General features: G+C 36.4%; 1 protein-coding gene across 1 annotated transcript in view; it reads right to left on the reverse strand.

Moving 5' to 3' along the window:
• Positions 1-300: 300 nt before the first annotated feature.
• RIPK2 (receptor interacting serine/threonine kinase 2) overlaps positions 301-18,898 on the reverse strand; it is a 40,661-nt gene continuing 22,063 nt past the window's right edge. The window contains exons 4-9 of the mRNA XM_029222905.1: positions 8,517-8,602; positions 5,010-5,093; positions 3,804-3,897; positions 2,099-2,254; positions 922-1,298; positions 301-482 (exon numbers count right to left, since the gene is read on the reverse strand). Coding sequence (XP_029078738.1) covers positions 961-1,298; positions 2,099-2,254; positions 3,804-3,897; positions 5,010-5,093; positions 8,517-8,602 — 758 coding nt within the window. The 3' untranslated portion in view covers positions 301-482; positions 922-960. The remainder of the gene's footprint in view (positions 483-921; positions 1,299-2,098; positions 2,255-3,803; positions 3,898-5,009; positions 5,094-8,516; positions 8,603-18,898) is intronic.

The raw sequence follows: 18,898 nt of genomic DNA on the forward strand, positions 1-18,898 counted from the left end.
GTATGTGGGGAGTTTCTTGCCTTTTGGGAAGTCTGAGGTCTTCCGCCAGTGTTCAGTAGGTGTTCTGCAGGAGTTGTTCCACATGTAGATGTATTTTTTTTTTTTGCTTTTTTTTTGCAGTACACGGGCCTCTCACTGTTGTGGCCTCTCCCGTTGCAGAGCACAGGCTCTGGACGCACAGGCTCAGCGGCCATGGCTCATGGGCCCAGCCACTCCGCGGCATGTGAGATCTTCCCAGACCGGGGCACAAACCCATGTCCCCTGCATCGGCAGGCAGACTCTCAACCACTGCGCCACCAGGGAAGTCCTGTAGATGTATTTTTGATGTATTTGTGGGGAGGAAGGTGATCTCCATGTCTTACTCCTCCGCCATCTTGAAAGTCCCCCCCGGGCATATACTTTAAGTATGAGCAGGAAGAAAGGGATAGAACGATACACATCATGCTGTTAACTTTGGCTGTTACCTTGATTGTTACTTGAGGCTAGGAATAGAAGTAGAAACACATGTTGAAGGATTAATTTTTTCTTTATACACTTTGTATTGTTTATCTTTGAAACAATTTTCTAAAGAACTCAATAAATAACATTTAAAAGTTTCTTTGATTTAAGTCTTCAGAAAGTCAAGCATCTTAAACAAGTAATAAATAATCCACAAAGAAAGTATATGTGAAAATGGGACACTGTTTTGTATAATAAAAATGTAATTATTACATTGAAAAAATAGTTTCAATTAACCAAAGAGACAAAAATAATTGAACTATGCAGCAAAAATCAAACTTTCTACTGTATTAATTTAAAAAATACTATAATGTCATGGAAGGAGACTAATATTTATCTGAAGAAGAAACTTCATTAAAGTTTCTAATATTCATATGAATCTCATAAAAACAACATTATCAAGGCAAAAGAAATATAAAATACCCTTTTATGCACTGACTTTTCTTCTTGAAAAAGAGTTACTTATAGGTTTTTATTGTGAAATAAATTTAAAGATGGAGATTGAGAAACCACAAGTATTTCTGGGTAAGGTTGAAGACCCATTTGCTTGTTATCTTTCAATTTTTGTACTATAACTTTGGCAAATTCTTCTCCTTGGATGTCACTAGTATCCAATAATTGTCTGACTTTTGAGGTCCTTGTAGGTTTGGTACTAATGAGTTCATAGTCCTCCTTCATGATCAAATCCCTGGACAGGAGGGCATCTAGAGATTGGTTAAGGCAGGCTTCAGTCATTTGGTTCACAATATCTTCCCTTTTACTCTGGATCCACTGTTGGGTTATACCAGGCTGAAATTGCTCTGTAGAAAAGCAAGGGATGACAAGTAAGAAGGTGGGGACAGATATATAGCTATGAGTAAAATTAGATGAAAAACAAAATAATAAGGCATAAAACCTAATTTTGCTGTGATTGTTCTCATATGGAACACCAGTATTTTGAGGGATGCTATTTATTTTCAGGAAACATTCAGATATTTGGGTTATCTCTTCCCTTTCCCTCCAGGAAAAAGCACTGCATTTATTTTTTTTTTATTTTTTTTTTTTGCGGTACGCAGGCCTCTCACTGTTGTGGCCTCTCCCATTGCAGAGCACAGGACACGCAGGCTCAGCGGCCATGGCTCATGGGCCCAGCCACTCTGCGGCATGTGGGATCTTCCTGGACCGGGGCACAAACCTGTGTCCTCTGCATTGGCAGGCGGACTCTCAACCACTGCGCCACCAGGGAAGCCCAAAGCACTGCATTTTTATACACTGTAATTCATGGGGGCAAATGTCACTTTTTCTCAGATTTTTTTAAAAAACATAAAGAATACCTGCATATTTGATAAATAAACAAAAATATATTTACCTTTAGTAACATATTGTCACACCTCCTCTTAGCAATCCCTCCCTAGATAGATGTTCATGGAATACTATTTTGGCCTATTATTACATATCAACACTCATGTCTTTGGGGATTGGAAGTGCTTTCCTACTTATGGTATGTATATATCATACTGAAGAAATAGAGACAAATAAAACATCGTATAGCAAATCTACTGAACATATGGTTGTGAGATAAATGGCATCATTTACAAAGTGTCTCATAGTACATATTTACCTGAATTTCCTTCCGCTGAGAGTGGATTTATTATTGCTAAAGAGCATGGAGCAGACCTGTGATCATAGAATGTTGCTCTTTGAGCCACAGAAATGTTACTGTCAAAACTGTGATTTACTGGACATTGACGCATCACAGAAAAGTCTTGAGTTTTTCCTATAAAACACAACATCTTCATTAGGGGTAGAATATTCCTTAGCTATTTCTATTAGCTAAAATATGAACATCCAGGTGATAGGATAGTATTCAGTGTCTCTTAATTTTTCACTGCATAAGCTGGTTCATAAACCTAATTCCACAAGTAAAAAAGGTTAATGCTTAATGTTTTTACCATATTTCCGTCTGTCCTATGTAAATTATAAATCATAGAATTTTACTTCTTCATGTGGTACCATATTTTTTCTTCTGTGTCATCTTCCTCCTTCTGCACTTCAAATGTGTCCTCTAAATTACATATGATGTGTCTTTCTACACTCTCCTTTGGTAAACTTATTCAACCTCAGGGCCTCAATTGTCACCTCCCTTCCCAAATCCATGTAATTAAATTTTCTGTCTTCAGTGAACCCTACATTTTCAACAGCTCAAATTAAAAAAAAAAAAAAAAATTAAAAACTTAATTATTCATCTTAACTTTAAAACCTGTTTCAACTCCTATTTCTGTTAATAGCACCAATGTTCTTCCAGCTAAACTTGTTCAGCTTTATCTTTTTTTCTCTCTTCCTTCCTGCAAGTGAAAAGTGTGTCCTCTGTAACATCTCTCACACTATTCTCTCCTTCACACTCTGGAGCAGGTATCATAATCTCTCACCTGTAGTACAATAATAGACCAATAGTCTCCTAACTGGTCTCCCCACCTTGAATCTCCTTTTCCCTTCCCAAATATCCTACATATTCCAGCCAGGATAAATATTCCTAAAGCAAAAAATTTTATCATGTCACACCCTTGCTCAAAAATTTGCAGTAATTGTTCCCTACCCAAGCAAAAGAGCCTGAATGGCTTACCCTAGTATTAGAATTCATCATGATATGACTCCACCCTCCTGATCTTTCATTCACCCTCTTCACCAGCTAAACCCAACTACTCACTGTTCTCTGTTTTCTTGCTTCTTTGCCTCTATGCTGTTCCTTTTGCCTGGAATGCCCATCCTTTATAACTATAGGTCCAACCTTCAGCCAGAAATAATTTCTTCATGATGATAACATGGTGTAGTAGTGACATGAAAGTATTTATCAAAAAGACCTGGCTTCAAATCTTGGATTTGCCAGCTACTAACTATGTGATCCAGAAGTCTTGATCTTAAGAATCTGTAAAATGAGGAATATCTCCCTGACAAGGTTGTTGTGACAGTGCTTTGTAAAAAATGTTACTCTTCCACTATACTACCATAGTTCTACATCCCTATATCTTTTATAATACATTGCTCTTTGTCTAATATTATGGTGACTTAGAAACATTTCTCCTCTTTCTTACAAGAGATTTTTAAAAATATCTTTCTGTAGTGTCTAACATAATGCTTTTAATACTTAAATATATTTGTTTAACATCCCACTACTATTTTCACATCTCTAGACTGTCACTTTTAAAAAACGAGTTATAAATGCAAATGAAAGACATGTTCCATACAAACCATGACTGCTTGCAAGAATATGATCTTGAAAGAAAATTGAAAACTTGCAAGTAATACTGACTGAAAAATTTACGTACTAGATAAAAAATCATTGTCTTGAGGAGCTGACAGGGTCCTTGAGGTTCCAGGAGAAACACTAGTTTTATGGAGCTGAGAGGATCCACACGATTCCTAAAATAAATAGAAGATAAATGATTTAGGTTAAAGAAAAATCATTTTAAAAGTTATACAGCTTTAATTTCTAAACAGTTCCTGCTTTTGGCTTATTATAAATAAAGAATCAAAACTAATACAAATTACACTTTACAAAATTAAACACATATGTGAAGTAACAAAACTGTGAACTTGATTTCTTTATCAGGTCAATTGGATGGGTGGGGCAATAGTTAAATATATTAGAAATCATTATTTTTTCAATATTTTGTACATAATCTTAGAGACTCTGTCCAGCTCATGAGAAATTTGAGATCTGCAGCTCTGATTACCTACTGATTTAGAGCACATGCCTATTCTCAATGCCTCAGGTTCCTTCAACATGGAGAAGTGGGAATCCATGGAAAAAGTAATATAGAAGTTGGATCCAATCCTAGCTCTGTCATGGAATTACTACCTAAGCATCGACAAGGCATTTAAATCATTTGGCTCTCAGGTTCTTTTTCTGTGTATTTATCTAAAAATGAGCATGTATGGGCTCAAAGGTCCAATGATGAGATAGTGAATATAAAGGTGATTCAAAGACTACATACTGTGTTTTAAGATTCATTTTGAAGGTATTATTACTTTTCTGAATCTGTAAAGAGAACATATCTTATATATTCTTAAAAGTAATCATTAATATGAAATAATTCTGAATGAATGCTACTAAAGAAATCCTTCTTTTTGGATAGCCACACAAATGGCATTTTCTTTTTATTAATCATTGTAAGAGGTTAAGAACAAGGCAGGTATTATAGCTCTTTTACATTTGAATAAGAAGGTATAATAAGAAATACAGTGGCAGAACTGTACCAATGATTTGTCTATGTACTACCCTGGAACACCATCCATTACATAAAACAAGGACAGGGACAGAAGTCAATGCCCAAGAAAGAAAGGACTGTGATTTGATGAGATGAACAATGAACTAAGAATCAGAAGAGCTGGATTTCAAATTGGAGATTCGCATTCTAAAATCCTAAAACCTCCCTGGACTTTAGCTTCCCATCTATAAAAGAGTGAGATAGACTAAATGATTGCTCATATTCTTCTCACATTTTGAGTTTAATCAACGTAATTATTTTTACCTCCTGTGGACCATAATTTACAGGTATGTTCAGAGATAACTCCATTTTCTTCTTGTCACATAAGTGAACGGAACTTGAAGCACTCTGTAATAAGAATGAATATATGTACTTGAATTAGAGATAATTAGAAAATTATATGAGTAAAATAAAATCTACTTAACATACTTTATATGTTTATCTTTATATGTTTATACAAAATCAATAGAAAGAAAATCTCAATCAGTTGAGAATATAATATCTAACTTAAAGGTAGAGATAGTGTAGAATAGGGGAAATAATTTTAGAGACACAGGCTTTGAATCCTGCCTCATATTAACTGGTTACCTTGAGCAAATTCATCCTTTAAAATGGAATAATATCTACATGCAGGATCATTCTAGAGATTGAGATAATGAATATAAAGTATCTGGTTCAAATTAGGTACTTAATATATTTCAATTTGTGTGTGTATCTATCTATCCATAATTATTAAGCATTTACTATAATTTAGGCACCATGATTCTAAGTACTATCATTATTTTCATTTTATAGATAAGAAATGGAGGGCTGGACTAAGTAAAGGAGGCAGAGTGCCCTAATGGAACGATGGGGGCCAATGAGATCTGGTTTAGATCCCAGGATACCTGTTTGACTTTGGGCATGAGACATAAACTTAGTTTACTTATCTGTAAACTGGAGACGAGAATACCTATTTTGCAGGATTACTGTAAGAAGGATTAGAAGTAATATATGCAGAGTCCCTAAGATTACTTTGTAAGCATTCAATAAATGGTAGCTATTAAACAGATGATTTATTTAAACACTATGCCTTTGTACTAAAATTGTTTAGTGATTCACTCCTGTCTCTTTTTTTTTTTTTTTTTTTTTGCAGTACGCAGGCCTCTCACTGTTATGGCCTCTCCCGTTGCGGAGCACAGGCTCCAGACGCGCAGGCTCAGTGGTCATGGCTCACGGGCCTAGCCGCTCCGCAGCATGTGGGATCTTCCCGGACCGGGGCACGAACCTGTGTCTCCTGCACCGGCAGGTGGACTCTCAACCACTGTGCCACCAGGGAAGCCCTCACTCCTGTCTCTTTAAGCCAGACTTGGATTAGCTGCCATCACTATTGAGTGATTTAAAAACAAAACCATGGGTCTGCTTTTCTTCCCCAAACCAACATAATGTCAAATGCTCTACAGAACTTTAGAAATTGGTGGGATCCACACCCAGCCCTTCATTATTCATACTTAACAACTGTCTGCTCCATAACATGTCTAAGAAGTTTTAGGAGAAAAAAAACTGCTATTCATCTATGTATATAATCTATGGGGCATAGTACTTTACACACAGCAGTCCAGTGAACATTTGTTAAATACATTTTTATATGAACCTTTAAAATTCATCTTTGGATCCATTTCTGTTATGTAAATTTCTTCTGTTCTTTTAAATTTATTAAAATATTTATTGTTATACAGTATCATTAATTACTAACATCACTTTTCATAACCGATCAGTTAATGATAATTCAAATTATTTATGAATTGGGGCTTCCCTGGTGGCGCAGTGGTTGAGAGTCCGCCTGCCGATGCAGGGGACACGGGTTCGTGCCCCAATCCGGGAGGATCCCACGTGCTGCGGAGAGGCTGGGCCCGTGAGCCATTGCCGCTGAGCCTGCGTGTCCAGAGCCTGTACTCCGAAACGGGAGAGGCCACAACAGTGAGAGGCCCGCATACCGCAAAAAAAAAAAAAAAAAAAAAAAATTTATGAACTAGTGAGTCAGTCCCTAGAAAGAAGTAAAATGACATATCAAAGAAAAACTTTTTTTGATTCAGTTTTTACTGCTCAAGACATAAGAGATACTATCTGTGAAAACATGAATTATAGGAGCCAGTTCAAAGAACTGAAAAAAATGTAGGAAACTCAAACAAAACAAGTCACCCTAAATTGTGATCTTTGTTTTCAGAAATTTCTTTATGAAAAATCTTATTATCTTAATAAATTTGTATTCTACCCTTGCCCTGACATTAGTTAGCTGTGTAGAGTGTTATGTGACTTACTTCCCTATACCTCAGTTATCTCATCTATAAAATGGAGATGATATTCTTTCCCTAACAGTTTTACAGAATTAATACAAGGATTTTAAAAAAAAAAGAAAAAAATAACAACTCTGAGTGAAAACAGTACAGCAACTTAAAAACAGTGACCAAAGAAAGTAATGCTATTTAAATGATACTCAAGTATTTAAAAATATACACTAAATTACTTTATTTAAGAAGCAAAAATTTCTCCCCCAAATTAACAGTTTTAAATATAGATCCTAGTATTTAAGTTGGTTGGGGACAAAAAAGGAACTGAATTGGTTCTCTTCCAGTTCAGTTTCTTAGAACCAAGAAAACAGACCCTTCTATCCACCTTTGCTTGGCAGAAGAGGAGAAAGTTGTGAAGAGAGAAAAGGGAACTGAAAAGACAAGGCAAAAATAAATGTTAACAGAAGTTTGTATCTACTAAGAAGCAGAGAGATTGGAATGTTCTGGAAAAGACTACCTACTCAGAAGCAGAGAAGTCAATGAAAACTTATCAAAAGATTAAAGCACAGCTCCTCCTTAGTTCCTTAAAAAACTCAGGTACTAATACTGCCACCATCAATTTTAAGTTTGGTTAAGGGCAGTTGTTTCCTTTATGCACTTCCCTTTTAAACCAAAGATTATGTTAACAGATCCAGCAAACTGCAAGAGGCAAGCAATGTCATTTAGTGATAAATCAATTGTAGATTATGCCTGTTCACAACCTAAGACATTGGCTAATAAATGATGGTTTTTACTACCATATCTCAAATGCAACTTAATGAAACCCAGAAAGTGTTAAACTAGGCTAACTTTGTCCCTAAAGGATTGTAGTTGCTTTCTAAACAATTTTTGATAGCAGCAAGAAAACCTTGCAGTAATGGGTCCCTTCAATTGTTTTTCTGATCTACAAGAGCAGAATGAGTAAATAAAACAACTGTTCTAGGTAATTCATAACAACTGCTACTTTGGTCTATGCAACATGCAGTGTTTGAGTGGGAAAACAAAAAGATACAAACAAGCCATAGAAAATACACATTTGGGCCTCAATTATTAATAAAAATTCTACAGCTTAACTTGGCAATAAAGTGCAATAACCCAGACATCTTTTACTCTTTATATATCAAAACTTTAGAGAAATAAACATAGAATTAAAACAACAACAACAACTGTAGTAATTTAGGGCATTAACTGTATACAACTGGCACACATTACACATTTTAAATTTACATTTGCTATATGAGAGGTCTGAAAATCCCTTTGAAATCTGGAGGAGGCTGTTTAAATGAAATGGAAAAGTTCTTTGGTGACAGATTCAAGGCAGCATTCATACTCTCTGCTAACTACTGCCCCAGTACTGTAGCTTGTATCTGTGGAAGGTATGTAGAAAAAAACTAAATTAAACTAAACTAAAACTCTCCATGATTTAACATCCTAATTTCCAGTATTACATTTAACAATTTACCTTTGTTTTCTTTAGTTGAATAACAGCTTCAAGAAAAGTTATCTCTTCAAATGTTCGCAGAACTGGTTCAAGTTCTATTAAACATTCTAAATAAGAAAAATAAAATGAGTTCAGGTTGCTTATAACCATTAAAATGAAAAACATAAATGCTAATATTTAACTGATAAGGCCCTAAGTAAATTTTTCCCCAAACTGATGACATTCAACTGTCTTAAGAGCATTTAGTACAGTCATAAAGATAGGCATATCTAAAGATAGATCAATAGAACATAATTGAGAGTCTAAAGCCCTTACAAGTATGGGCAATTGTTTTTTGACAAAGTCGCTAAGGCAATTCAATGAGGAAAGGATAGTCTTTTCGACAAATGGTACTAGGGCAGTTGGATATCCACACAAAAACAGAAAAATTTAGATTCTTACCTCACAACATACATAGAATTAACTTGAAATGGACTATGCACCTAAACGTAAATATAGGTGAAAATCTTCATGACCCTGAGTTAGGCAAATAATTCCTAGATATGGCATCAGAAACAGGATCCATAAAAAATTTTTGATAATAGGACTTCAAAAAAATTGAAACCTTTGGCATTTAAAAAGATGCTATTAAGAAAAACAAAAAGACAAGCCCCAGACTAGGAGAACACTTTTACCTATCACGTACCTTTTAAAGAGCTTGTATCTAGAATATAAAAAGAACTCTAACAACTTAAGACAAACAACCCAATTTAAAAATGGGTGAAAGATTGAATTTCACCAAAGGAGACACACAAATAGCTAAAAAGCACATGAAAATATGCTTAAACACCATTAGTCACTAGGAAACGCAAATTAACAGTAAAATGAGGCATCACTCCATACCCACTAAAACAGGTAAAATTAAACAGACAGAAAATAACAAGTATTGACAATGATGTAGAGAAACAGAAAACCTCACACACTGCTGGTGGGAATGTATCATGATGCAGCCACTGTGGAAAACAGCTTCGCACTTTCTTAAAAATGAAAGATAAATTTACCATACAACCAAGCAATTCCACTCAGGTAGTTACCTGAGAGAAAAGAAAACATACATGTTCACACACAGACTTGCACATGAACAGGCATAGCAGCATGATTCATAATAGCCAATGAGTAGAAACAATCATTACCACTATTACTACACTAATATATGGACCTGTTTGCTTAAGGGAGAGGCCAGGCTCTAGATACAAAACTGAGCATCACTAACATATAGGTGGTATAAAGCCATGATCTGTCCTGGATCATCTAGGGGGAAAGTACAGATGGCAAACACGTAAAAAGGACCCATTTAGAGCTCTGAGTCATTCCAACAGTTAGAAAGTGAGCAGAGGAAGAAAAAAGAGATAGAGGAAGAGAGGATACATAGGGAGTATGGTCCTCTGTGTGTCTTGGAGCTATCAGAGGGAAAGTTTCAAGGAGGGAAAGTCAGCCATATCTAATCTGCTGCGAGGCCAGTAAGATACAGTATTTTCCAAAATTGCCATCCTTGGTAACTTAGACAAATGCAGCTTTAGTGGAGATATGAAAACAGAAGACTGATGTAGTTTGTTAAAATTGAATTAGAGGTGAAGAAGTAGAGACAATAAGTATGGACAATTCCTCAGGGTGTTTAGATCTAAATGGGAGTTAGAAAATTGAGGTGGTAGCTGAAGGATGATATGGGTCAAGATTCTTTCCTATGTAAAGATAGGATATAATAATAGCATAGTCTGTTGACACCTGAACGATCCGTAGACAGGCAGAGATTGGCAATGCAAGAGCAGGAGAGAATATAAAGACAGAATGCTGGAGAGTAAGGGATGGCATCCAGACCACAAGTAATACTGGTTTACAATTGTATAAGACACTTTTTTCCCACTGTAAAAGAGAAAATCGGAAAGACAGGTCAAGTACAACTAAGTTGTTAGATCTGGTAGTGGAAACTATGAGGGCGTTCTCTCTCATGGTTTCTACTTTCTCAATGCTCAAAGAAATAACAGACCTAGGGAAGATAAGGTACAATATGCATTACCCCTGTCTTCTCTCTCCTAAGTTCAGAATCCTATTAAGAAAAGCCACACAATAATGATAGATGATGAGCAAAACATCAACCTTTATACTCATAAAGCTAATTGGAATCGGTCCCTTTTTAGATCTGTAGCATATGGCTTAAGTAACACTTTTGTCCCTCATCAGTTGACATTTTTACTCACTCACTACAGGCCTCACCTGCTTCCATATGGGGAAGCACAATGTGTGCATCCTTTAAGCAGCTTACTTCTAAAAGGAGGAGAAAACTGAGAAGGGACTAGATAAGTACGCTTGCCTTTTTCTCTAAACTAACAAATGAGGAGGAGGAGTGCTGAGGGGGCAGAATAGGACTAGAAACTGTTCCCTCCCATGCTTTCCCTTCTAGGGTTGAAATGGAATTTCATCTTCACGTTGGAAACATGAAGTATGGGACTTAACGCATCTCCTACAGTAGTACAAGATGATCATCCTAGAGTCTGTAATCGCAAACTTTTGGGTCTCAGAACCGCCAAAATGATTCGAGCTTATTGTATATGTTGGTCACTATCTATTGATCATTACTACATTAGATTAAAACAGAAAATTTAATACAATCAAGCGTATATGAAACACCTGCCATTATCCGTTGGAGCATGATATCAATCATAATTTAGTCCTCGGAAAGGATGTTTTCCAGAGGACTGAGAGTAAAAGGGGAAAAACCTAATAGTTTATTATTTTGAAAAGTTTTGATTTTGTGGAACCCCTATATAAAAGTCTCACGGAAACCACCCACCTCCAGAGGTCCCTGCACCACAACTAAGCACAGGTGATATATGAGAATGGAATAGTAGAGTAGTTGAGAACCACAGAATTGCAAGTAGAGTTTAGTGCCTAGTTTTAGCCATTAATTTAAAGGAGAACCAATGAATTCCCATTTCTCGGCCAAGATGAAGACACAAGGACCAATTCACCCCTCCTGCCTTAAACAACCATTAGCCAGATAAATGCAATGAACACGTGGTTGTCAAGACACTAGATATCAGCAGGCACAAAGGACACGTGATCTCTACGTGATAGAGAAACAACTGAGGTCAGCCTATGACGCCGACTACCCAAGCTACTCGCCTTGGGAGAGGTTCGCAGCTATACTACAGGGTAGGGAAGTAAGGCGGGGCCCAAGAGGAAGCTCCGAGTTGAAGACGCAGGGCTGGGAGTTAGGGTAGACCAAGAGGCCGATAGAGTTTATGGACAGAGCACCAAAGAGGAGAAGTAACACAGACACGAAGAGACTCCCAGAGATCCGCAGAGCGCCGCTCTCAAATATTCAGCAGCACTGAATCAGGCAGGATGTAGAAGTAAGAAAACCAACAGCCATTGTTCTCCCAATGAACACAGGGAAAAACCAGGAAGCGTTTGTAGAGAAGTCTGCCTAACTGGGCATGATCTTCAGAGAGCTGAGTCTTTAGGGAATGGAGAAGAAATTATAGTTTGAGAGTGGCACTGGGGACAAAGGAGTACTGTATTGGGATGGCCAAAAAAGTTCGACAGGTTTTTGTAAGATCTTATAAAGAAGAAGCCAAAACAAACTTTTTGGCCAAGCCAATACATACATACATATATATACAATTATACACACACACACACACACACACACACACCACACCCTATTACAATGGTTCGGGGAGAGAAGAGATAAGATGTTAATCCATAATTATAGCAACTTTGATTTTTTAAAATACAATGCGATGAGGGGCACTAGACGCTAGTTTTGAATGGAAAACTATATTTGGTTTTTTTTTTAGTTGGAAAGAAGATCCCAGTCTACAGCTGTCTTTTCAATTTTCTAATAGCTCTTCTGAGTGTAAAATTTTTCAATTTTTTTTGAAGTCATTATCAAAGAATTTTTTTAATAGGTCGTGTTTCTGATGTCATATCTAGAGCTACCTTTGCTTACCCCAAGAGCATGAAGAGGTTCTCTATGTTTACCATTTAGGTGATGATTCCTTCTACTTCTGAAATAAATCTTAATTCTAGCTGATGTTTTCGATCTCCAGGATTGGCTGGACATTCTAAACTCCTTGGCCCTTCGTACCAATCACGTTTTAAATACATAGCAGTGAGTGATATCGTCCTAAACGTAAATTTAATCAGTTATTTCCTCCCGGAAAAACTCACTTTAATAAGGCTTTCCATTGTACTGGAATAAATTTCTAACCCTTTTTACTGATGATAGTCCAACACGCCTCTCCTACCACTCAATCTCATCTCAAAAATACAAAACAACTTTGATTAGAAAGAAAAAACACTTTGAGCGTCAGCTAAATTCGTAGTTGTTCCAAGGAACTATTTTATTTACACGCGTATTTGTCCTATTTGTTGTAATTCAAAGGCCCCAGATTAAAACTGTACACAAACTTAACGAAAGACGGTCTTTCATCTGGATTTTGTGCCCATCCCCTTCTATGAGAGAGTCTAAGGCTCGATGAGGATCTATCAAATGGCAAACTTTCTTCATTAGTGTCAGGTCGATTTCCCTTGTGACACACTATACATAATCCTGCAAAGGAGCTTGGTACTTCTGTCCAAACAAATTATTTCATTCATTAAAATAATTAATGATTTAATATATTAAATAACCATTCTAAAAGCCAACCAATGAACATGAGGGAATCTTAAAATCTTAGGACTAATCCTTAACTTCCCTTTCGTCAAAGGGAATATTAGATCCCAGCTATTGCCAGCCTTGCTGCCCTCTCGTGGGAGGAGTTTAATATCCTTCACCTCTTTAACTTCTGGGCTTGGCCATGTGATTGCTTTGGCCAATGAGTACTGAAGAGAGCAGAGTAACAACAGAGCTCAGCAGAGCTGAGCAGAACCTAGCAGAGCCAAGAGGCGCACAGCAACTAATAACCCAATGTGCATGCAAAATAAAATGTTAGGTTTGTAACTAACTGAGATTCCTGAGGTGTGTAGCACAGCAAACTGACCTCAAAGCACCCCAATCAAAATAAACAAAGAAACGAGACAATATTATCAGAAAACTTTTAAAGTATTCTTCCAGTATTTGGCTGGTCTTAGAACGAAGCACTATTGAAATTTTCATACAAACGATTTTTTAGCTGGAATGAAATCTAGAAATAAGAATTCAAAATTCCTTATTTTGCAGTTAAAAAATGAGGACTTAACGAGATTTAGGTGGCTATAATAGAGTTAATTACTATCAGAACCACGAAGAATCTACACAACAGTTTTCTGATCCTAATCCAGTACTTTCGCAACATACAGGGGATTCAACATGACAAACTGTTGTTTTTCTAGTGTGTTTCCACAAAAGGACTGGTTAGGCAGATTTAAAATAGTGGATCTTATTCAGATAGTTCTCTGAGTATGACTTACCAATATGAATGTGCACCTAGAATAGGAGTCAAAGTCCCACTTACCTTCAAAAGGGGCTGTTTTCTAGATAAGGACGTTCCCATGTGATAACTGCATAGCTGTTTACAGATAAAAAATATACATATAATCCTTTATCACTTTCATAATAAACTAAAATGGTCACTGATTTTAAAAGCTGACTGTGAGATACCCTTTTTTAAAGTAATACATGTAGTGAATGCTGACTTAAAAGAATCACAACTGTATAGACACCAAGAAGGGGTGGGGGGGGGGGGGATGAGAATTTCCATATCAGTTTTGTTGCAAAGGGAATTAATTCAATTTGACAAATTAGGAAAGTACTGTCAAGAAGAACGTGAACGTTATAGGCAGGATAACTTGTGGATGAGTCTTTCACACCTAGACTAAGCTATGCCCCTTTAACTTACGTGATCCACTTATGCCACAAACTAAAGAGGCAATAAAAAAGGCCTGTCTCATGTAGCCCATTCTATTGACTCTTTTTCCTGGTGTAAGTACTGTCTCTTTTGGTAGTGTTAAGATGTTAATTGCACTGTTTTCCCTCCCCCCCTATCAAGGTCGACATATGAAATAAAACCCTTGATATTATAAAGTGGATAGGACAATAAGATATGCTTTAATAATTTTTAAGGATGTAAAGTAGTTTAAAAGGCGAGGCATCAGGACTTCCCTGGTGGCCGCAGTGGTTAAGACCCATGCTCCCAATGCAGAGGGGTCCGAGTTTGATCCCTGGTCAGGACCAGATCCCAGCATGGCATTCTGCACACTAAGAGCCCTGCAATGCTGCAACCCAGGCCCCAATGTGCCGCAACTAAGGAGCCCACCCCCGCCACACACCAATAAAAGTAAATAAATATTAAAAAAAAAAAGCAAGGGCCTCTTCATTTTCATATTTTACATTTTTATTTTTTTTTTTTGGCGCACCACCACACGCTTGTGGATCTCAGTTCCCGACCAGGCAAGAACCCTGGCCACGGCAGAAAAACCGGGAATCTTAACCACTCAGGGCAGCCAGCCGGATTCCACAACGCAAAGGCAATCTTTAATATAAAGACATTAACCACTGTCCTCTAATTTATTTTCACCACACTTATGAGGAAGCATAAAAATCAGTACTTTTAAATGTAGGCGTCAAAATGCAGATGATTAATCTGTTTTTTTCAAGAACAAGGTTAACTCTGAGCAAAGTCACATGCGTACCTGTATATATCATGCTGATATGCGGCCCTGATTTTTGTCCAGGTTCATAGTTTTCAGGGGCATACTAGGATAGATTGTCCCTCCTCTGGTGCAGATTTACTACTGCGTGATTGTGGAGGGACATCATGGCGCCCTTTTGATAAGCCAACCTGCACTCTGGAAGAGGAAAGAGGCACTTGAATTTGGAAATTTTCTCTTTAAAAAATTCAAGAAGTGTTTTTGGTTTATATTTCTATGATTTAGACATGAGACCAGAGTAATGCTATATATACTAATAGTTTATTTCTGTATAGTCTATAGTTTCTTACCAAATGGGATTCCATAGTGCTGAACCCAACACACTCTAAAAGCAATATAAACTGACTTGAAGTTCAGCAAAATATTACAACTTTTTAAAAGAGACCTAGTTTTGAAAAAACCGGAGTATTTTTGGGCCTTTTAATTCTGAATGAGTATATACACTTCACTTTTGTGACAGAGAGCGTCAATCATGGCTTTCAAAATTTACCTCTGACCTCACAAAACTGCCTAACTATTCATACGAATCGATGTCACACTGGGTATGTTACAACTCCCCCAGGTTTATAGTTTTTATTTATAATGTGCTAAAAACGTATCCTAAATTTGAAATAAGAAATTCCCAATAGAAATAACCCTTATTATATGATTACATGCCTACCACTAACAGAATAATCTGTTGACAATAGTATACGTTAGCATATACAACCTATTTATGGTCCATGGACAGGAGTGCCTAAGGCATTATCAGTGACAACATTCTGTACTTTTGATATGTCCCTTTACAGTTTACTTCACGTGTAAATTTGTGCGCGATACTATCAATCACAATCTATAACCTAAGTATCTAAAACGTTCCAATGTTTTTTTTTAAAGGGAGACCAAAAATGTAAGAACAGAAACCAATCTTAGTGAACAAAAGAGTATGGACAACTCTGAAGACATTTAATTTAAATCACGTAGACCTTCACACGGCACAATTTAGGAGTCCCAACACAGTGGGAAAAGCTCTACTCCAGCACACCATCTGGGTTCAATCATTTAACCCTTAAATGTCACTAGCTTAAGAGAAGAATAATTTATTTAGTGTTAGATGAATTTGAGATTAAAAAAATTATGGCCCCACTCCCCCAAAAGGGAGGGGTGCCTATATGAATCTAATCCAGACATTATCATAATCAAAGGGTCCGTCTAAGAAAAAAATTAGAAAAGACCAAGAAGGAAACATGGTGCCACTACTGAAGATAGCGGGCATTGATTTCTAAAGGGCACCATATAATATGTGTCTGGAACATGGGTTCTAGAGGCCTTGATTACTTAGATTTACACATTCCATTTCTACCCCTTAATGCTGTACAACCTGGACAAGTTTCTAATTTCTCGTGCCTCAGACGACCCATCTTTAAACTGCGGGAAATACCAACACAGGGTTGTACTGAGGAAGTTAAACTAGTTATCTCTAAGTGGCAAGCACTCAAAGAAGAAAACAGTATCTGACACATAGTCAATGACCACCTGTGTGTTAGTATAATTAACTGTCTGTACATGGGAATAACGCCCCTACAGAATTGGCTCTTATTCATATCAATACTTAATAAAGCACAGTACATAGTTTCAGGGCCTTTAATACACTTTGATGGGTATTAATAACTCTGGGGAACTCGTATATCCCTACTTACTTCTACTTGCCTACTACAAAACTCTTATCCTCCCACCATTCTCTAAAAAAGCAAAAAACATATCCTCCAGCTGCACATCTGCTATGATAATAGCTTACATGAAACAAAGTTTATTTCTGTGCCACAGTGCAAATGTTAAAAAAAAAACAACAACTGGGATGTGGTCCATCTTTATACCTGACCCACAAATTGCAAACTACTGGGCTCAAATACTGGGTTTGAATACAGTGCTGGAGAAAATGTATTCTGATCTTGCTTCCTTATTTGCCTCCTTTTATCCTTCAAACCTAAGTCTTCATCTATGTTTTTTAAATCCTCACGTAGAAACTTCATCAGAATTTCCCTTTATATCAGCTACTTTAGTTTGGCTTTCAACATGGACCATTTTGTCTCCCCTTCTCTATTATACAAACACCATATACCGAAGACACGATCATTTAAATCTGGATCTTCCAGGAGAAAAAAGTGCAGAATATGATGAGAGGAAATACAAGTTCCATGATTCTTGAGGTCCTGGATCATTCGCAATGAAGACAGAGAATAGGAACTTTTCTATTCTAACAAGATCTACAGCATTTCACAGGTAAGGTTCTTTTTAGCTAAAAAGATGATAAAAGCACAAGAATTTACTGTATTAGCACACAAAAAGGAAAACTATATTTCAGTATACAAATTCAAAATAACCTATAAAGGGCGCAATAATCTGAAAATATATAAAACTGGAATCACTTTGCTGTAGCACCTGAAACTAACATAATATTGTAAATCAACTATACTTCAATTTAAGAAAAGATTAAAACTAGAGGAACTTAAAACACACTATTCAATAAAATCATCCAGAATCTTTATTACCCTACCAGAATTGCTATTTTCTTTATATAATACTATCCAGGTCTGTAAATTTATAAGTTCTCAGTAAGAGCTATCAGGATAACTTTAAGTATTCTTGAAGTTCCAACACATATGGTACAGACATTGAGAAATCCACATGGTACATATAACATTTATTTCAATAAGCCTACCACAGTTTCATTTGTATTTAAGTGCACTAATTGCGTCTGACCAGGCAGATAAACAAATTGAATGTATTCTTTTTAAGTAGAAAGTCCGGTTGATCTTAATTGGTAGTATAATTTTTTTTTTTAGATACTATGTCTCTGGTTAGCATTCGCCGTATCAATTTACTTCAAACTGTAGCAAGGTGGGGTTTCCTCCATTTAATTTCTTAAGTATTTAAAAGATTTTTTGGGCACTTCATTTAAGGCCCTTCCAAGAATATAGGTGATCGGAGTAAACCTGTTTACTTTTTCATGAGTCACTGATAAACTTTGCTTTTTTAAGGGACATTTATAAAAAATAAAAGTAGATACACACAGGATGCCGTCTAAAATAGTGTCATAAGTTTATAAGAATAGTATTAGAAAGGTCACATTTTTTGGTATGTGCTAAAGCCTAATAAAAGTTAAAAAACATACAAAGCCAAACTATTTTAAATTCTATTTATTTTCAAAGCAAGACCATGGGTACCCCTCCTGATCATGAAAAGATAAAGTAGGGTCCTCATCACCTATTACTTTGCTTCTGTTTTCTGTATCAAGAGATAGTTTCGGACTGAGATGAAGAAATAAAGTCCAAGGAGGTTTAAAAGTTTATAAAGTCACACATCTCTGTCATTTTACAATATCTTTCAGTTTAGTTCGAATACTCGGCAAATACCTCATGGGATTGAGAGGTATTACAGGATACGAGAAAAGCAATGTCATTCTGATTTTTAAAAGGAAAATAATATTGATTTTGCAAATCTATAATATTTGGCAGAGACTATCCTTAATCCCCAGGTCTAAAAATTTAATGAAAGTTACGTTATGAGTAATTGATAAAAGAGCCATAAAGAACTAAATGAAAATTATATTAGCCCAGTGATCATTTCAGACTCAGTGACATCTCCCAAGTACTTGGGATGTCCTAGCACAAACACTGTTGCTCCACACATACTTAATAAAGGAATGACAGACTTCATTCCTTTTTTGTCAGTAGTACTACTGTCAAGAG

Source organism: Monodon monoceros, unplaced genomic scaffold, assembly GCF_005190385.1.
Source record: "Monodon monoceros isolate NGI ecotype Baffin Bay Population unplaced genomic scaffold, NGI_Narwhal_1 Super_Scaffold_14, whole genome shotgun sequence".
Taxonomy (NCBI): Eukaryota; Metazoa; Chordata; class Mammalia; order Artiodactyla; family Monodontidae; genus Monodon; species Monodon monoceros.